The 22272-nt window shown below is 33.9% G+C and overlaps 1 protein-coding gene across 1 annotated transcript in view; it reads left to right on the forward strand.

The window, feature by feature from the left end:
* The first annotated feature begins 277 nt into the window (after positions 1-277).
* LOC118197970 (astacin-like metalloendopeptidase) overlaps positions 278-22272 on the forward strand; it is a 41880-nt gene continuing 19885 nt past the window's right edge. Inside the window, exons 1-4 of the mRNA XM_035369543.2 lie at positions 278-453; positions 5621-5679; positions 10054-10129; positions 17540-17657. Coding sequence (XP_035225434.1) covers positions 360-453; positions 5621-5679; positions 10054-10129; positions 17540-17657 — 347 coding nt within the window. The 5' untranslated portion in view covers positions 278-359. The remainder of the gene's footprint in view (positions 454-5620; positions 5680-10053; positions 10130-17539; positions 17658-22272) is intronic.

Below are 22272 nucleotides of genomic sequence, written 5' to 3' on the forward strand. Positions count from 1 at the left end.
GATAAACAGAAAAAATTAAAATTCTAAACTTGTAATAAAAAATACGTAAAAGAATAACCTAATTATTCATGTTTTTCGAACATTCCGAAATTTAAAATTCATTTCACTGTCGGTGGAGTCATAATTTTAATAAATCAACATCATTTCACAAAAGGAAACATTTTTGACATTTGTAAACAAAACAAAACAAACAAAAATCTCCCACAATTTATTGCTAGTGGTATAATTATTTATCAGCTTATCACCAGCAATGGAAAACCAACTGCATTTTTTCCCACAGAGGACGAACTAGTGATAAAACAGTAGAAAACTTAAAGCTTTTGGAAGGTTTATGTGCTTCTTGTGGTGCGGTGACACTGATGGCCGTCATGAATTATCTGCTGGTTTCTCTTATTTTGTTTTTCAAAAGTTTAACTTTTGTTACCTCGGAGAACACGAACCCTACTGAAAACCGTAAGTTGTGTTTTTTATTTCTCCCTTTAACTGTAACTTTCAATTCTCTAAAAGTCTATTGTTAGCTTAATATAGAGTGCTATGTTTGCCTTAATATGTCTTGTTTTTTAGATGCTAGTTCGTTATACATTGCTCACGTAATTGTTATTAATTACAGCAACTAGGAAACTATTTCTATGTGTATAATAATTTTTGAAAATTTAGATAACATATTTCGCATGAACTATGATACTTGAATAATTAACTGTTACAATTCTCAACGAACTGTAACATCTTAGTAACTACTTCGTAAACTGCAAATATGCCTAAAATTTCTTGGGATTAATATTATTGTCATTAAATTAAGCAATTTCTGTATAAGTAGACTTTGAATTACGCAAGTTTGAATTTTTATATAAATAATGGTTTTTTTTTTTTTTTTTATAAAATTTTTCAAAATTTTCTCGAAATTTAGAGCGATTTAAAAAATGGAAAACCTACAGGCAAACTACATAGTCTACAAATAACGAAAAGTGTTATCCTTAAAATTATAAATGTTACCTGTACTATAAATAATAAACCAAAAACACGATAGTATAAAGAGAAATTTTCATGTTCCATTCTTGTAAAGAAGTTGCCGAGTCGGGATAGTGGTTAGAACTCTGATGCAGTACCGATGGGCCCGGGTTCGAATCCCGGAGAAGCCTTGGATGTTTGTAAATATATAGGGTCTGTGCGGCATGGGGACACTCTAAATAGACGGCGAGCCGAAAGCCCTCTCGAGTTCGAGGTAGGGAAAGAGGGGTTAGAAAACCTCGCACCCGTCCTCCCGAGGTGCTCTTCTTCAAAATTGGGGGGCGGAACTGAGCAAAGTCGTACTATCACCTATATAGTGCTCAAGGCTGTTGCCAACGAGAGACGTACTTGCACTCCTAGCTACTATGAATTTTGTGGGCTTGTTCTGATATTTCTGTTAAGCAAGTGAAATAAATCACAACAACAACAACGTAGTTTTTAACTCATTAAACAAACACCTACATATTTGATTTTAAAAAGAGCATTCTAGTTTCTCTTTCCATCACCTCTATCAGTTTGGGCTCGAAGGCTTAGGGGGGCCTTGAGTGTTCTGCTGAACTACATTCACATGATTAAACTTAAAAGAAGACGCATTCTTTTATAAATACTATACATAATATACCAAATGTCCGGTACATATACCAAAATATCGGGTATCATATTTCAACGGAAATATCCATTTTGACCGTTCCCAAATCCATTTGAACGGTCTTTTTTCGTGACGTCTGTATGTAACGGACAAAATAAAGGGCTCTTCCTTTCAAAAAAGGATTATAAAATGGGCTTAAAATGGATTCAAAAGGGATTTTCCTCGTGACATCTGTACGTTCAGACATACATATGTACACAGAGAGATAGAGATATATATCTCGCATAAGTCAAAAACGATTAGCCGTAGAGCGTTGAAATTTCGTATATGGGAGTACTATAATAGCTAGTTATGCACTTCACTTTTTTATTGCAATTGACAGAATCTGTATCCACCCCCTTACCCGACCTTTATTTTCGCAGTCATTGGTCGTAGTCATAGCTTTCCATCGAGAAGTCTCTCAGGGCGAAAAATTTTTTTGGCGATGTCAAATTAAAATAAAAAAAAAAAATAAAAAAAAAAAAAAAGAAACATAATTTTTGATATATAACCAAATTAAAATTTTTCTCCGGTCTTGTATTTGGGAAAGTGTTATACTCATGGGAAAAAAAATACAAGAAGTTTGACTTCTGTGCAGAAAAAACTGACCGGGATATTTAGTTCAAAATTTAAAATATTTCATGTCATTTTCTTCTTGCCTTCAGAGATCGGTTCATTAAATTACAATCATTCAAGGAAGTAAGTTTAGATGAAGCGCAGCAGAAAATGTGTATAATTTAATTTAAGTCATGTGGTGTTCATATAAGATTTTTAAATTATTTTCTGATCATCATCAAAATCAAAATTGTGGCTCCTGGAATCATCGAATTTGTGTGTGTGTGTGTGTGGGGGGAGTATTGTAAATTTAATAGGGGGCCCAAAAATGCTTTTACATAGGGACCCAAGAGCTCTAGTTACGCCACTGGTTGGAACAAAAGGTTCATAAAAGTGCTGAGCAGCGAATCATCATTAGAATTTTAGGTATTTAACCGTTAACTGACAGAAATTCTCGCTATGCATGCGTAGAAAGTAAATGTCGTTATCATCACCAATTTTCGTAAAAATTGAAAAGATGTAATTTATTATTCGTTTAATGTAATGTCTATTACTGGGCGCAATGATTATTTATTTTTGTCTTCAATACCGGCTATTTTGACAGAAAATCTGTTTCTAATGCTGTCCATTGACGGATAAGGACCGATTTTTGACTAAAGGTGCCATTCCGTCTCATATTTATTTGAGATTTAAAATTTAGCTCGGACATGAGTATCTCTTCATCTGTTCCTACAACTTAAAAGGCCCCATCAATGGCCAACTGATTAAGGCCGTAAAACGCTGGTAGTTCGACCCAAATTCGAACATGGCGAAATGACTGGCTTTATAGCGGTGCTTTTCGTGAGTTTTCCCATATATAATGATAACACAAGCCAGTGTCCTTTCAAAAGTCTACCATGAAGGTATCGCTTTCCGTAGGCAGGTAACTCTCATGTGCTTTGCCATATCCAAATAATTTAACCTAGCCTATTTCATCACTTAAAGAATTTTTAGGGCGAAAGAAATTTAAGCTTAATGAGAAAATTATTAACGTTGTGCAAGAAAGGAATCGACATGCAGTCAAAATGCTTAAGGACCTTCCCGGATGCTGGAACAAGTATATTGTAGTGGTAAGTGAGAACAGAAAAATCGTACATAACATTTGAACATCTCTCTCAATAAAGGCTGTTTGAAACAAACAAAAACATTGCTGTATGATACAAAAGGAAATGCGTTTTCTTTTGTATTTATCTGAAATTAAGTTCGCCAAAGTATTAAAAGAAAAATAAATGTGATACAGTATAACTTAATTTTGACACAATCTTTAAGTTACTGCCAGTTTTAATGGATTGTTGCATTATTGCAAATTGACACAGTTCGTCTGTCTGTATATGTAGTACATTAATTTATATGCTCAGTGTCCTAGTATTAGTATCTGGCAGTTACCCCATAATAAGTGAAACAGGATTTACATATTCAGCAGGTTACATATTCATACCACGTGCTTATATAAGCTGGAATTAACAAACTTTCTTGTGCAGAATGACAAGCAAGACTTTTGTACTAATAATATTAGCAAGACTTTTGTACAAGACACTTCATTGATTCTTTAGTGAACAACTGGCAGATCTGGATTAGCCTAAAGAAAAATAAGCATGTGCTTAGGGCATCAAGTAAAGAAAGAGGGGTCGCAAAAATGAACCCAAAGAAAAGGGGCATCATAAAAATTTTCCACTGCCAGTTTTACATTAGAATGCATGATGTAGCTAAACCAGACTGGGAGAGAAGCAATGAACAAAAAACAGGTTTATAAATGTACGTAGAAACGACAAAACTTTTAAATGCTTAAGCTCCTAAAAGTTTTTCATAATTCAGCCTTGACAGCTGATAACTTCAAATGTGAACAGAAAAACAAAGGCCTGAAACGACAAGAAAATAACTTTTCCCTTTCTAAACTAAAACAGCGAAAGAAATTGATTTTGCGAGGAATGTTTGTCGGCACAAATATGGCACGAAGACCTTTCATCATTTCATATCATTTCATCATTGATATTGATAGTGAAAAATGTGGATGCTAAAATGATATTGTGTAGAGTGTATATTATGGACTTTAGAAAATAACAGAAGTCAGTTGTATGGATAAATGAGTCGAGTTTTCCTGTTTTCTTAATGGGGCGAACTTCTTACAGGATATAGCTGTCGTCAGAAGATTTTTTACTAGGCATTGTCGACCCAGTGTTATAGTCTAAAGGCAGTATTACATTCTGAAATCGCATTTCATGGTTTGGCTGAAGCCTGTTTGAAAATATTGATAAAACCATGAATGTGACACAGTATCTTTAAGCATTTTTGTTGTAATGGGAATGTGTTGGGTAAGGCTGGAATGTTTGCCAGCGACATTTATTTAAATATTCCTGGAAAGTAAAACAATTGATTGCAGATGACACAATGTACCTTTTGCGGTGGATTCTTTCTCATAGTAGACTAAGAGGAATTGAAAATGCTGACTCGTATCTTAACTTAAATGTCAACCAACCAAAGAACAAAACTTAAATATCAATCACCATCCAACACCCTTTTCAGAGATGAAACCACTTTTCAAATAGATGAGAAAAATTCAGATTCGCAATGTTATTGTCTCTGCACTAGTCAGAGAGGGTGGCAGAAGAAAGCAAGATTGTCCTCCATAAGTTGTATATTTAAAATCTAAGAGATCTAAGATAATCTAAGAGATTAGATCGAGAGATTGAATCTGGCTGAAAAATCTCTATTTTTATTTATTTATTTTTTGAAAGCTAAGGAGCAATTTAGTTTCAACATCTTTGCACATCCTTTCTTGCATTGACTGCCCTTCAAGTGAAGATATTAGCTACGTAAATTTGGGTCTTGAGAGCTTAAAGGCAGAGGGCTTATGTATTTAGTATAATTTTATCAGTCCGTATGTTAGATAAGCAGCAAAATGAAATTTTAAATTGAATAGGATCGTAGGAAAAGGACATTTACTGATTATCTGTGTATTAAAGGTCGAACGAATCGATGGTTGTATTAAGGATGGAGTGGAAAAGGTTTCATTCCTATATCTTGCAAGAAATTTAATATGAAAATGCAGCTATAAAAGCAAAAGTTTAGACATAAATTATTCGAAACATAATAAAACTGTTATTTGAAATCTAAACCTAATATATTCACAGATATTACAGATAGATAGGGAAAAAATATATTTCTTAATTTCAGGAGAAATTTTATAGCTCATGTGGCATAAATTTGTCTATTGCAACTTAGAATGGGAATAGAAACCCCTGCCCCCTGATAGAAATTTAAAATAAGATTAAATTCTTAATTATTGTCGTAAAATTCGTTGGCAGAATTTTTTTATAATGATATAAGTATTAGATGATATATAAACTTAAATATTAAATAAGTTCATCAGTTTGCATGCATTCATTTCAGGATTATTGGGACTTTACCAAGGAGACATCCTTCTCCGCAATGGAACGAGTTATTCACTTGTGAGTATCATTTGGAAATTTTATTAATAAAAATGCTTATCAACTACTTCTAATTAATATTAAAAACAATGTTTAAGTATGAGATTGATTCTACCAAGAAGCTGGTTTTAAGCTAGCATCGGTAATTTTCAGTTGTTTTTCATGAAAAAGTGAACCTTTTCATGAAATTCCTTTCTATTTTAGCGGTAGATATCTTTTCTGAAAATAAGCAGTTATCATTTATTTTAGCGGTAGATATCTTTTCTGAAAATCAGCAGTTAGCTTCTTTCGGGTTGTATTTGCTCAAGTCTAACACGAGACGCATTCAGAAAATAAATCACGTTTGGTTATTGTATATCAAAGAAACTTTGCAAGCAATGCGGTATAGTCCAGTATGCAACATAATCTCACACTCATTGTAAACACATTTCTCAACTTTCAATCAAGCACACGAATTTCTGGTGACAGATATTTGGTTACAAAGCTATCACATAGCTGCTTATTGTAACTATTCATGATTGACATGCTTTTTTTGTCTAGCTAGGTGTTCTTTCAGTTTGTTGAATGCATGGATGTTGCGAAGCATAAAAGGTCTATCCCGAAATTAATGCTCCCATTTTGTTTAAAACATTTATTGAACCGATTCCGTACAGTTACTCAATATTCTTCGAAATATATCCCTCCTGCTTTAACACACTTGTTCCAACGCGATTTCCATGCTTTATATGCGTCCTGGAAGTCCGTCATAAGGATGTCCTTTAGTAACCTCGTTATAACCACTTTGATGTTCTCCAGGGTCGCCAAATGCTGTCCTTTGAGAAACGATCAAATCTCTTTTTTAATCTCCGATCAAAAGTCTCCGACGGCGTTTTCTCAAGTTTGAAGCAAAACTTTATCGCCTATCGCTGCTCGAGAGTTTTTTTCCATCTGGATTTCGACCGAGCACTCACACAAGGGTTCATTGAAACAGGCACTGTGACTCTCCAGGAGCTTGGAGCCGACTGGCGCTGGTCGCGCTGTGTTCCAAGAATCCACCCATACTTCGGAGCAAGCGGCAACGCTGTGCGGCAGATAGTCGCGGTAGAAGACAATGCATTACTTTCGGGGCAGACATTGTATGTTTTGCACTTCCGGAGGTCCCTTTCGTGAATGCGAACAATGCTTTTGCTCAACAGCAGTCATGAATCTTGGCATAATTGAAATAATTTTTCATAAAATCGTTTTGTTTCTCCTATTTCAACGTTAAAGTAAATTCCAATTTGACATGCTGTTTTGCTGTTGTGGTATGATGAGTTTCTTAACCGCTACTATAACGAAAATGACTCTCGGAAAGCATAGGCACGAACTCGATTTCTCGCGTGCCTAGTCTTGTTGCATAGGTCTTTCAGGTGTTGGAGACAGTTATAACTTACTGTTTTGAATACTGTACGTGCATTCATATGTGCATATAATCTTATTATGTGAAAAACCTAACTCAATTCTTCTGTTTCGGAACCTAACTCAGTTCGGATAAGCAAAAGTCTAAATAGTTGATGTAAAATTATTACAGACCAGCAATATATGGCCATTGCGAAAAATAACATTTGTCTCCTTCTGATACTTTTAAAAAAAATAAAATATTTCTTAATTATCAATGAAAAAAAGATATGGAATTGTTTCTGTTTCAAAGTAGATATTTTTTCATGCGATCATGCCGTTGTTCGTTTTCGACAAAGAAGTTCAATTGGATCATAGTCTTCCTTTCTTCCTTTCTCTTCAGTAAATTTATAGCACACTTAATATCAGTTGTGGCAATTCAGCGAATTAAGCGAAAAATAGCAAAAGTCTAAGAAAAATCGATTCATAAGTAAAGGGAAAAGTGAAGAAGACGAAAACGCTAATTTAATTAAAGAAATCTCTTCACATATTGTTTGAAATATGCTGTATATATATATATATATATATATATATATATATATGTTTTACATTCTCTGGGAAAGAACATTAATTTACTTCCTATAAAGCAGACATTAGTTTCACTTGCTTATAAAGGTGAATAACATAATAAGACAAGCGTAATAGGCAGAACAAATGAAATAAATGCTTGAAATAGTGAAGGAACCATTTTCTTAAATATCAAAAAATGAATTACAGAAAATAATTCAAGCGAAAATTTCTAAATATGTAAAATACGGTTGTCGCTACAAGAGAGGCCCCTTTTCAGAAAATAATATGGATATGGGCCATAAATTCGCCTTGTTGAAGGAACTTGTCTTCTTAAGGAAAGAGCTGCTTCTTTTTGCAAGTTTGTCGGAAGTGACGATTCCTTTGTTTCTTGGGTCGACATTCTTTTGGATTTTTATTTTGGTATGGTAACGGCCGTATGTCTTTTATATGGTGGAGGGCAACGTTTGTAATCGTCTGCAAAACAGATGTAATCTTTGAAACTGATGCTGAGTTGAAGTACTAAAAAGTAAGTAACCTCATAGATTGCTTGAAGATGTGGTGGCATAATGCCTTCCAAGACGTCCGGGGCTGCGCTGGAGGTGATATGAAAACCCCTAGTGGGATTTAACATGAACTGTTCGCTGTTTGATCGTTAGCAATCGCTTTTTTTCTTTAGTGATCTTTTTGCAACAAATGGCTGTACTTCACAGACGTTGCCCAGAAATGCGTTGAATAATTACATAAAAGATTTGATTTCTGCGTATCATAATAATGCGCCTTTAGTTGTAGGGTCATAATCTTCATGTGAACTGGCTTCTTAAAGGCGGTACATCATTATCATTGAGCAAAATCATCATTACCTGTGCACACCCAAAGTTATTTCACTAGTTCAATACTCAATGAAAACTTGATTTTCTACATTTTTATGTAAAAATTAAAAATATTAATTTACAATAATATAGAATATCATGATTTAAAAGATGGTCCATCTCTTTCAATGGCCTTGAATATCATGATTAAATACTTGTTAAAAAATAAAAGGATATTTGGAAAACGATTGTACAAATAAATATCTGTTACTATTGGTCGTAGATTAATTTTCTCAAAAAAAAAAAAAAAAAAAAAAAAAAAAAAAAAAAAAAAAAATTGATTGAAATAAAATAGACTTATAGACTGGAATACGGAACACTTTTGAGCAAAGATGTATGAAACTTAGCTTATATTTTTATACGATCTCAGTAAAAGGTTAGCATAATCTTCTTCTCGTAAAACTAAATGTTATACTAAAGTAAAGAAGAATATACAGTGGAACCTCGAGATACGAGTTTAATTCGTTCCAGCATTGAGCTCGTATAGCGAATTCCTCGTATCTAGAAACAAACTTCTCCATTGAAAATAATGGAAATCCAGTTAATCCGTTCCGCACTCCCAAAAATATCAACATAAAAATCAGTTTTTCTAATAAATAACACTGGTAAATAATATAACCGTAGTTTACCTTTATGACAGCTTCCGACACCGACTTTAACTGCTTCTCGTTAATCCACGCCAACAACAGCTTCTCAACAGCTCCTAGGAGCTTCGGACGGTGCTTGGAAGTAACGGTAACTCCTTTGCCCTCTTCTTCCTTTTTCAGAATAGCGCAGATCGTCGATGTCGAAAGGCTGTAAGTCTTCGTTAATTCCGTCACTCTTACGTTTATCTATTATTTCTTTCTTAATTTCAACAGCCATGGCTTCCTTATTTTTCTTTACAGCACTATGAGGCAATAATCTTCTTAGAAGACATCGTGAAATAATTATTTTTACGTTAAATGCAATAAAAAATTAACTCACAAGCGCACAAACACGTAGATCAAAGAACACTGAATGATCTGACAAGAGGATTCCCCGAGTCGAGCCGGATCGGGAAATGGCGCCACGCATACCAACAGCCTGGTTCATTGCTCGTTACTCGAGTCCACGCTCGTATTTAGAGACAAATTTTTCGCTCATACAATCTCGTATCTCGAATTTCTCGTATATAGATAGTGGTGCCCGTATCTCGAGGTTCCACTGTATGTCTGTTTCGGAAAACGTTAATGAACAATTATAATAGACTCTCTAAGGCGAATAACTGCTGTATTAGACGATTTAGTGGCGGCAATTGCCTTAGAGAAAATAACTGTCAGTGATGGCGATTATCACTATTTACAATGAATTTACCCTATTCAAACTTTAAAAAGGCTATTAAGAGAAATTTATTTGTAGAAAAATGTATATCGATTTATTAATAACATTACTTAATAAAATAACAAACTAATCACAAATCTCAAATACATATTTAAGAAAATGAAACCCGCAAACATTTTTTTCAAATATTTTGCATCGTTGTAATGTAACTTCGCTAATATTTAAAGAATGTATTTCATTATTTTTTTGAGATCCATCAATGGACTGAAACCATAAGATCCTATTTGGTTTTGTCTAGGACAGAAATGCTGTAACTGCAGCAAATGCTAGATGGCCAAATGGAGTGGTATACTACACCTTGGATGACATTTACAGTAAGAAATTAAATATTTTTGTCATTTTTATTTTGAATAATGTCGAAATTTTCTATTCTATGCATTGAATCACAGAAATAATGCGACCATCAATTTTCCCACAACATCAATTTATCTTCAACCAAGAATTACCATTTACTTATTGTTACAGAGATATAGAGCGATACAAAACTCGCGCACCTCAAAATTTCAAAAATTCCAAGATGGTTATTAATGACAAATTGTTTTAGTGATTGACAGCGCTGTTTAGGCAATATATCACTTGAAATTTTAATTGTGGCTTGTACTGTTAGCTTTGAAAACTGTTTGTTCAATGTCAGATGGAGATGAGTTTTTCCGAAGCAGAATGAATTTGTTATTTAAGCATTACTTCGAAACACATGAAATTGATTGCGATATCACCTTTCTCACATTTTCTGTTGGTGATTGCTATATTTTAATCCTGACTTCGTCCATTTCTCCAACTCAGAAGAGACGGAACAATATTCATTTTGTGCAGAGAAAACTTCGAATTCTCGAAATCAGTTTACCAAGTGAAAAATCATAGTCTTGTTGCGTTCCTGAAAATTTGAGAAAGTCACAAAAGATTTAGCACTTTCTTGTAAAAATTGTAAAGTTAACAGCATAAACTATACAACTGAAATTTCAAGAAATATATTACTTATAATGATAAGGATGTGACACACTGAATAATTTGCCATTAATATCTATTTCAGAATTCCGATATTTTGGAAAGTATGATGTTTGAATCACCGGGAATTACTGCTTACGTAGGACTACACAGAACTCTTGATCCCGAAAACTCGTATTGATCGTAAAATAAATTTGTAAAATCGAAGGCTCGTGAATGAAAATGTCTTTAGATTATTAGATTAGAGTTAAGATGATAATCGGCAAGGACGCGTAATTCTTAAATCAGATGTTCTTCAAAAAGCAATAATATCAGGCTTATTAATCTTTTCACATTTATTCATCAGTATTCTTTGCAGTCAGTATGGTGGTTAACAAAAGATAATTATTACGCCAATAAATGCGGTTTCAAACTGCAGATAATCTCTGAATATGTATAACTATAATGCATCCATAATGTATCTTTGAAATGAATACACTTAAAATCCACCAATCCGAAAATCTCTGAAGATATTTATGTTAGACCTTATAAAAGAAACTAACACCCATCGGGGGCATTAAAGAAAACCATGTCTATATCATTAAAACCAAATAAATACGTGTAACTGCACAAACAACTGCATTCCATGATTCACTGCACACTTTTGTCGTTATCATTGTTTTCCTTTTAATGTAGATTAAAAAGGACATATGGATCACATTTTGAGAAATTCTGAAATCGAAACATAGAAGAGAAAAAAAGGAAGAATTACTGAATACGTAGTATTAAAAGTTCTCCGATTAGTTGGCATTAATAATTTAAATGTTAGTAAAATAAAGCGTCATCAGAAAGTTACAAAATATCATTATCTATTATTTCCAAATGTCAAACATTATTACACAGAAATTCTGGCTAGTGTTCACCATTACACTAAAATCCGCCTGAATCGCTTCCATTGAGAGGCGTTTAGTCATACAAAGTTTCAATGCTAAATTTTCTGATTTTTCTGCTGACTAGAGTAGGAGAAAAAGCAACAACTGTAGAACATTTTCAGAGACATATGGAAGCAGGCTCATGATAATATCTTGAAGTGATTAATAGAAGAATTAAGCATATACACTAACTTAAACAATCAGGAAAAATAAAATACGAACAAAGTAATACCAACTTAGAGATAACACAGTTATTCAAGGTAGCGCATATGTTTATTTCTCAAAGCAAAGCAATATCCAAACAAACAAGATAAAGACATTATGCTTAACGCAAAACAAAAGTTAAAGAGAACATAACAGAAAACATAAATGAGAGGAAAGAACATAATAAAAATATATGTGGGAAACAACTTTGGATTATACTGCATACATCTTGTTAAGACTGTATACATGGTCAATTGTAATGAGTTATAACACAGTCGACTCTGAGCTACTATAACTGAAATAATCTTCTGATGTGGAAGTGTGTGGGTAAATTACTTGATGTCTGGAGGAAGGCTACTTGCGGCTGTCATGGCTGAATAAGTCATAGCACAGTATGACTGGACCGAATCAATCTTATGCCATGCAGTACTGTTATGTTGGATATTAGCAGCTGGCGATGACTAGTTTGTGAAAGGCGAAACTTACACTGAAAAGTTTTCAAAATTTGAGATATAAAGGGAAATATATTGTATGATTTGATAACCGTTTCTGTTTTAGATGAATGTGATTTCTTTTGGGAAAGAGGTGACAATACGCTGCACTTCAGATTATACGCAGATAACATAGTCCAAGAACGGCCCAGCAAAATTGTAATTAATGCACGCATTCAACATAAAATATTACAAAAATTTTAAAAATGGACACCGCATATGCGCGGCAAAAGAAATCATACCTTAAAAGACGGGCGCCATGTTATATGCATTTTCAAGGACAGCGTTTTGTGTGCTAATAACAGTTGGCTTTCCTCATCCAATTTATTTATTTATTTAGGACGTAGTCCGGCACGCCTGACGAGCGAAGCTCGTCTTATGACAAGAAAGAGCTGCGCCCATATTACACAACACACACACATAAAAACATATGAACAAAAAATACAATAGTAAATCAAGCTATAAAACTATCAAACATCGTCTTATTGGTTTTTAATAGTACAAAGTTTGTGTATAGGAATTGGTAGTTGAAACTTTGGCTTGTTCAGATTAATACACTTTATCTACTTTATCCACTTCATCTGTAATTTCCGTATTATGTAGATCTGCATTTTTCAGGTTATCAAGAATTGTAATTAGTTTTCCTTGCAATCTTTGTGCTATGACGTACTTTCCATTTTTTCTAAGTTTGATGATTTTGATACTATTATCATATTGTTTATTAATGTAGTCCTTATGGTTAGTTATATTGTCTAGACAATCATTAAAAATGCTATTAGCCACTAGATTAAAGTCGTATTCATAACTGTTAAGTTCTGAATTAGAGTCTGATAAATAATCTTGGGAAAACATAGTTGCTAAAGCCTTTAGAGTATTCTTACATGAATAATATAATTAAGGAGAAAATGTTTTTACAGTGAAGATATAGGTATAATACTAATGTACTTCATCCAATTATGTTCTCCCTCCTTTTTGTATGCCTTCGTGGTGTAACGGTAGAACACTGGGCGCGCATTCGAGAGCTCCAGGTTTGAGTCCTGGCGAAGGCACTGCACATTTTCATGTCTCCTGTTTCAAAATAACGAGAATGATTTTACACTGCCGCCCGAACTAAAATGTGGTGAATGATGATTCTTCACCACCAGCATTTGGCGACTGGATCCCCTAACCCCGTCTCCCTTTAAAAAGGGGAGTATATAAGGTATTTTCTCCCTACTTTCCGCATGCCTTCTTGGTGTAACGGTAGCACACTTGACGCGTGTTTTACCCGAACAAAAAGATGGCTGATGGTGATTCTTCACCACCAGGATTTGGCTATTGGAACCTCTAATCTCCAGTTGCCCTTTAAAAGGGGGTATATATAAGGTATTGCGTCTCCTCTTTCTGCATGCCTTCGTGATTTAATGGTAGCACACTTGGCGCGTATTCGAGAGACCTAGGTTCGAGTCCCGGAGATGGCATTACTCATTTTTCACGTCTCCAGCATCAAAATAACCTAATTGAACCCTCTATTTCATTTTATTTATTATTTTACATTTTAAAAAATTTATTGAGAAGTAAGAGCATATGTTCCTAAGATATAAATAAAAACTCATTTTTCTCCTCCAGAGCTCTGTGATGCAGACATTCCATTTGAGGCAGGTGTTAATTTTCTAAGTATTTTACTATTTTTCACTTTACGCTCCTTGTTTCATTATTTTTCGAAGAACTGCCTTTATCTCTTGTACAATATATGCTAAGAGTTACCGTGAGTATGAAAATAGTCTTCACTGATTGTGTCAAGAAGATATTGTATTTTTATTCCAGCTATTCAGATAGTAATGAAAGTGTAATTAGATAATGAAGATTTATCAATTTTACATGTGAACCAAATGGTGAAGTCGGCTTGACAGAATTCTGCTTCTTAAAAGCAGTATTAGATAATTTTTTAATTTTAACTGTAAGAATAATTTTACATGTAATTTTTAACTGAAAGAAATATTTATATTTACTTGTATGTCAATAAAATAATTATTTTCTGAATAAATGAAGTAATTATTTAACATTTCAGGAACATGTGTTTTTTATGCTTTCCATTAATTAGGTTTTACGAGAAAATTCTGCTATCGTTTAGATTTAAATCGTTTGCGAAAGTCTCCGTCTGCTTAGTTACATAAGCAAAATTCTTCTCTCATCTACAAACGGTTAGCAGTTTTAAATGAATGACATACTGTGCACTATTTAAAACATCTTTCAGTTAATATAATGACTTTCGAAAACGTCTGATATATTCATTATATTGAAAGCCATACTGAAATTCTTATGTTGTGCCGTCATTGACTCGAACTCATTTTATTCGCCTATATGATCTGAAATCAAGCAGGCGGCTGTCTGGACGTTTCAGTGTCGAATATGATTCCCCATGTTTCTTTAATCGTCATTTTCCTTTTTCTCTTTTTGCATTCCACCTATGACCTCTCGCAAGCTGCCTCAAAAATAGTTTCTTCTGTTAACACCCTTTTCATTGCTCGTATTTTAGTCCACTTATGGGTTTTCTTCACTTATATTTTCATATACAGAAATATTGGAATACAGTGAAGCCGAATGACGCTACATCTTCACCTAAGGTTTTGTAAATTTTTCGTTTTTTCCAAGGCCCAGTCTAAGAACGCTTTATGACAATGATTCAAAAATTTTGCGTCCCAGCACCTTTGTGGCTTATACGCAAAATATCGCAATTCTTTCATGAAAGAGTACTTACATTACTTGGTTTCAGAATCGATATGTTAATGCTATGATAAGAAGAGTATCTAACTGATAGAATGGGAAATACAAAGCATTGTTTTTGAAAAGTGTCTGTCAGCTTACATTTTAGCTGATTTGCAAAATATTTTTAAGGAAGTAATGTGGACAAGTTCACATGGATTTAAAATCCTTTCAAAGTTTCCTCTGAATTTATTTCTAAAAGGAAATCTTGTAGAATCATTAGGTTTGTCGAAGCGGGAAACATGAAAATACAAACAGACGTCGCCGGGATTCAGAGTCAGAATCTCTGGATTCTTCTCGATGTGTTTCCAATTACACCGCAAAGTCAAGCAGTAAGTAAGGGTAAAGAAAGATAAGATAGAGAATTTCTATCTTATATTATCCCCCACTTAAAAGGCGAATGAGAAGGACAAGATCCAGTCGTCGAATCCCGGTATTGGCGAATTATCGTCGTCACATTTTGGTTTACACGCACTTGCCGAGGCATTAAATTTCTCGAAGCAATAAACTTGAAAAATATGAATGCCCTGGGCCGGAATTCAAATTCCGAACTTCCCGATTGCTAGTGGGATGTGCTTCCAATTACATCACAAAGACAACGAGTAAGGAGGAAAAAATGCCTTTCAATCTCAGTGGATTGTCTTGCGGTAATACACAGAAAAAACATCTCACAGTAGGAAACTACTTCAAAATTGTCATAAGCAAAATGATAACTAATTCCAAGTACTTTGTTCTAAAGTAAGTAAATTTGTATTAAATAAAGTAATATTCCAAGTCATTTGTACGGTTAAAGTACTTGCAATCGTCATTTGCACACTTATAATATGATTTTTCAATTTGACAGATTATCAGATGTTTTGAAAGTAAGCATCCAGATAAAATGAATACAATAAACAAATGATATTTTTAAAATTGTTTATAATATATTCACAGAAAAATATGAACTGCATGGACCAAAGCTAGGAAAGTCAGAATGTAAAAGTAACGGCTGAGACTGTAAGAATCGATATCTATGAATGTCTATCGATATCGATATATCGACTGTAAGAATTGATTTTTCGCTCCGTCTTTCTTCTAACTACAAGGTTAAAATAAAACTGTATATTACACCTCAACCTGAAGGTTAAACAAACTCATAGTTTGTCAGAAACGAAACTCCTCAGGTAATCAAAATACGCGTTGAAATTAAATAGAATGCATACTACAAAATTACATTACATAATTACAAAATTACAATTGCTGTCAATTGTAATTTTGTAATTGTAATGCTGTCAATTGTAATGCTGCAAAATTACAATTGCATTAATTACAAAATTACAATTGCTGTCTGCGAAGCAGCAGCAGCTAACAGAAGCTTAAAGTAATGCGTTAAATTCAACAGGAAGGAACGTAAGCAGAAAAAAGGTCAACCTAATGCTGCCAAGCAATCGCTCGAAAACCCAGAACCTTAAAACCTTACTTATATTTTAAGTAATTTGCATTCCTGTGGACGCTGGCGAAATTAAAGTAATAAGGTCAACATAACACTTTACACATGTATGACGCATTTGTGGAAGGCTGGATTTTTTTAACGGTCGCTCTAATAAAAAGGGAATATCTGAAAGGAAAGAAACTAAGTGTGAAAAGGCAAATAGACGGCAATTAGAATTCAAGATTTCAAAAGAAGTGCTAGGAAATCGGAAATTATTTATTCATTCATGAGAATGTCCAAAATATATATTTATTTGGTAAATTTTATTTTAATTTTCTCTAAATTTGAAATACGTCTTCCTTTTTTTTTTTTTTTTGTTTTTTAATTGTTCTAAACTAACTGCATCTTATGAAAGGCTATAGCTATTAGAGGGGCTTGACTTAAAGCACCGTGAGAAAAATTCGAATATCCGAAGAGCGCTGGGAACCAGAATTGTTTGAGAACCACTGATTTATCAAATGATTCACGGTTAATCTGGAAAACGGATCGTTCATGAAGGCCATTCGAGAGTTCAGTGTATCTTTTTCCTTAAAATAAAAATTTCCATCTTGTCTTTGAAAATGTTGCACAAAATCGTTAGCTGGCTAAGTGTTTTTATGCTGCAAATTTTTATGACTTTATTATTACAACAGATTTCTACAATTTAGATTCATATATAAAATAGTAAGACACAATGAGGCTATTGTTCCCTTCATTGTTTTGATAGATGTGTATAATATTTGGGCTATGAACGTTTTGTATATTGATGTCTCACAATCAACCGTTCCTACAGAAAATAAAGCATCATTGTAACTTTCCAAAACACACATAGTTCTGTCATAAATGTGCTCGAGCCCTGTCAGTCGTGATATATGAAATCTGAAGTGTATAAAATCGATATTAATAATTTTATGCAGTAACAGGTATTCGTTTGTTTCATGTTATAAGTTTATACATTATTCTATTCTTTCCTGGTAGCGGAAAGTGATAAAGAAGTTATACGTTCAGCGATTGAAGAATTCGAGAAACAAACCTGCATCAAATGGGTGGAGAGAACAGACGAAGACGATTATGTGGAAATCTATAATGAACAAGGGTATTTATAAATACTTTTAACACAAGCCTTCTTTCAAGCAGCATTTTTTTTTTTTTTTTTTTTTTTTTTCAGAATTGAATATACCAATGCTTGAACAAACCACAAACTTTGCCGTAAAACTGTGTAGATTTTGCAACTTTAAAATCCTTCAGAAATCCTCTTTCTTTTTTTTTTCCACGAACCTTTAAAATTTCCATAAAATTTATCTAAAATTAAAGTCAAGCTCTGTAGCTTCCAATTATAACGCAAGAATAGCAAAAATCTCATTCTTGCGTAAAGAACATATACGTTATTTCTCGTGCCTTTGTGGTGTAGTGGTCAGCACACTGAGCCGGTATTTCACAGGTCCGTCGTTCGATTCCCGGCGAAGGCGGTTGCTCATTTTACATTTCCTTTGCTTCCAAAAATATACCTAATGTCTCTACAAGCCATAAAGAGTTCAGTATTTTAATATGAGAGAAGAATTGTCTAAAATTTCATTTTACTACTAAGGAATAGTATAGGTAGGGTAACTAATATATAACTAATAAGGAATAGTATAGGTAGGGTAACTAATATATAACTAATAAGGAATAGTATAGGTAGGGTAACTAATATATAACTAATAAGGAATAGTATAGGTAGGGTAACTATAGACGAACTCATAATATTACTTGTTCACAGCACAAATTTTAAAATTATGCCATTACTGATAATTTAATTATAAGGAAATATCATACTCCCTCGGGCACCTAGCGACTGAATGATCCGTGACTCTAATTTTGAAGAAGTCATAGTTGATTTTTCATGCTTCCTGGCTTCGGAAAAAAACCTAAAAGTCTTTATGGTGGCATCTGAATAAAAATGTGATGAATCATAATTCGTCGCCAACTGGATTTGGTTGAATGCATTTTGAGTATATCTCCAGTTGACCTCCAAGTGGGGAAAAATATAAAGGTTTTTCATATTTTCCTGTGTATGTTCTCGTGGTGTATTTGGTAGGACGTCCTGCTAGCAGTTGGAAGACATACTTCAAATCCAGGCGAGGTCAAGCTGATTTCTTACGTTTCTTCTTCAAAAATTACGATATAATATACGATAAACGATAAGATGATTTTAAAAGTCGAACTAATGAAGTGAATAACGAAGTATCTAAACAATAATTTGAAATGAATTAGCTCGAGATTTTTATAAATATTGAAATAAGCAGTGATTTTTTTATGTAATTTAGCTTTACTCTTTTTAGCAGTGCTTAGTTGTAATGCATTATAATTTTCAATCGAAAAAGTTCTTATTTTATATTGTTACTTTCAGGTCAATTAATAACGAATTCGACTTTTTTTTATATTTGTTATAATCACAAGCTGTTCCTAAGTAAATTGCGTTTATATTACCATTTTATTGCAGTCGCACTTCCAGATATCTGTTTGCAATGGTAATGTGCTTCAGTATACTGAAAATAGTACTCTGGATGTGAAATAGTGAAATAATTGATAATATGTTCATTTTATAATTATTTCGCCCCCTTAAACTTGCCCCCCCAAGCTTTGCACCATCTTGCCCCCTTTTTCCCGAAATCGGCCCTATTACCTAGTGTGCTAACTGAAAAATGAAAGTATATAATTTCATCCCATTCATCCTATTTTACTTACAATAGAAAAAAAAAATAATATTTTAAAGAAAAATGTTGTTAACTTGCTGTTATTAATTGGCAAGTTTTGTTTAAATTATGCCTAACTCGAGTTTTTTTTTTGTTTTTAACAATAATATGTGATTTTTCTACTAATTGCAGTATAATACATTTAAACGACTTATATAACTAAAATGCTATTAAGGGATATGTGATATGTCTAGGAGTTGTAACCGATGTAAAGTCTGAAGCTCTTAAAGTATACTGAAAAAAGTCCAAGTTTCTTAAAGAAAGAGAAGATAACCCATACACATCCAAAATACTGTTATCATGAAAGAAGGTATTAACTTCTCTTCCATAAGCCTCGATAAAACGTAGCTTAAACATTACATCCTCTTTTCGTAAGGACGACCTTGACTGACTTAAAAGGTTTACAGAAACAGGAGGTCGGAACTGATTGACCCTTCTTTACATCTTGATTAGGCGAATGTGGATGTTTTATCTGTAAGTATATGTTTCTTTTTGTATAAGGATTTAATATGGTTTAAAGACTTAAAAGATTCAGTTTGGTATATGTCCCGGAACTATAGATAGATAGCAGACAAGAACAACAATAAAAAAATTGTAAGCTTGTTCCTTATTAACGAAAATTCTTTATTGTAAGAGACATAAGATATTTTTTTTATTTTCAGATGAAGATTTACAGGGAAAGACCTATGAAATGAACGTTTCGGCTTCTTTAAATTTCTGATGAAGAAAGCATGTTGTTTTTTCTGTTACCAAAATCCGCGTCTAAACTGACAATTTTGAATTTGACAATATAAAAACATGTTTCCTTTCCTTTAAAAAGTAAAATATTACTATTGTAGACTATCGGTTCTCAAAAAGTAAAGCGATTTTTGTTATTTTTATTACACATTTAGGACTTCTAACCTAATATACGGTTACATACAATGCGTCTATAAAGATTTGGGATTAATTTTTTGTTTATCAAGAAATCTGTCAGACGATAATTGACAGCATTTATTACTATGTCCTCTTAACTTGCTTCTCCTAAAATATCATTTGTTTACGGCAGAATTTTCTGTGCTACTAATCATTTGTTTTGATTCAGTGAATATCTGCTGCACATGACTTCGAAAACGGAGCAAACAATAACAATGTATTTTAGATGAAATCTGACGTTTTTTTCCTCACAATCCTGAAAGAAAAAGGCAGTCATCTCTGATTCGGTTGGAAAAGGTTCGTCAGGGACACTGAAATTGAAATATACACTAATGTTTGTAAAAAATGCAACACCACGAAGGAGTTGTCAGAAATGAATAAAATTTATTCCACATATTACTGACAGTAGTACAAATAAACGGTCAAATTTACAACCCCCCCCAAAAAAGACAAAGAAAAATGAACGTCAGAAATCAGAACTTTGCGTGTCCGCCACGAGAAGCGATGAGAGCCTGTAGACGTCGTGGAATTGAATCATGCAGGTTCTGAATGTAAACATGGGGAATGGTGTTCCATGTGGTTTCCACCTGACTCCAAAATTCAGGCTTAGTGTGTGCCCCAACTGTACAAGAAAATCGCCGACCTATGAAATCCTAGGCATGCTCAGTGGGCGACATATCAAGGAAAAAAGGAGACCACCGAAGAAGTGGAACCTGTTATGCTTAAAGAATCCTAAAGAAGGCTTATGCAATCTGAGAAACATGTGCACGGGCATTATCCTGCTGCAATACTGCGTCCGGCATTCTGGCTCCAGAACCTCCCTTATGCAACCATCACTGTTGAGGTTGCCTGCAATCTGCACTAGATGGGATCAACAATTATACCCTATAACTTCTCACACCATGATGCCAGCCGTTTTTGCGGTATGTTGCTGGATAACACGCTGTGGGGCAGAAGTTTCTTTTGTAACGTTTGACGCGTACTCTCCATCACTGTACTCCAGACTGCAGAAAGATTCATGGGAGAAAACGACTTGTTGCCACAGGGGGCCCACCCACTTTGTTGGCATGCCCATTGAAGTAGGAGGCGTCTGTGATTCAGCCACAGGGGAATCCTGCATACAGAAACCCTTGCACGCAGTCTTTGCTGCAGCAGACGACCACGAACTGTGGAGATAGACAACACACCTGTCGCCGTGCTCCAACGTTGTGTAACACACGAAAAGATGAAGTACGATCCGTCAGGACCATACGGATGAGGTGTCTATCATCCCGTGCCGTTATGCTATTGCGTACCCCACTGCCAGGATTTCGCCTTGTGTGGTTCTGTGTCCATTTGTTCGAAATACGCATCATTATTGTGGCATTGCGCTGAGTACGGACTGCAATTGCTCGATACGAAAGTCCACCCTCTCGTTTACCGACTGTGAAACTGATTAGTTGTATCTAACAAATATTAAAAACAAATCTCTTCATTTTGATGTACGAGACACAGATGGCGTTGGCTGTCATTGAAGTAGGAAGAAAAAAAGGGTTTTCCCTTTCGACCTCGTGACGTGAACTGATTAAGATGTGTAATAACTTTCGGGGCCAGAAACATTTCCCAACAATTGTTAAAATATGTATATATTTTGTAGTATAGAGAGAATATAATTAGATAAATCAACTTCTTAGAGTTTTTATTACAGATTCAACATCACACTACCCAGGTAAGTGAGCAAGTTTTGTCTTTAGTTTTTCTGGATTGCTCGGTATCTGGGATGAGTGAAGGAAGTATTTTTATTTTAATGATATTTAATGATAAGACTATGTTTTAGTAATAACAAAAAGTGGCATCCCGTGACAGGACTAAGAAATAAACTTAAAAAAAAATATTTTAATGGTTATAGATAGTTTTTGATGTATTAAAGCATAATTAAGTTTAAATTCGAAACTATTTTTTGTAAAGCAGTTTGTTTTATTTTGAAAGTTTGTTTTATTTTGAAAGTTAACTATGGAAGCTTTAAAGGCTCTGAAACTTAAACGGGCAGGTTTACGCACTTCTTTTGCAAAAACTGCTAAT

Source organism: Stegodyphus dumicola, chromosome 2 (assembly GCF_044657685.1).
Source record: "Stegodyphus dumicola isolate Sdum_Otavi_A_Nest chromosome 2, ASM4465768v1".
NCBI lineage: Eukaryota > Metazoa > Arthropoda > Arachnida > Araneae > Eresidae > Stegodyphus > Stegodyphus dumicola.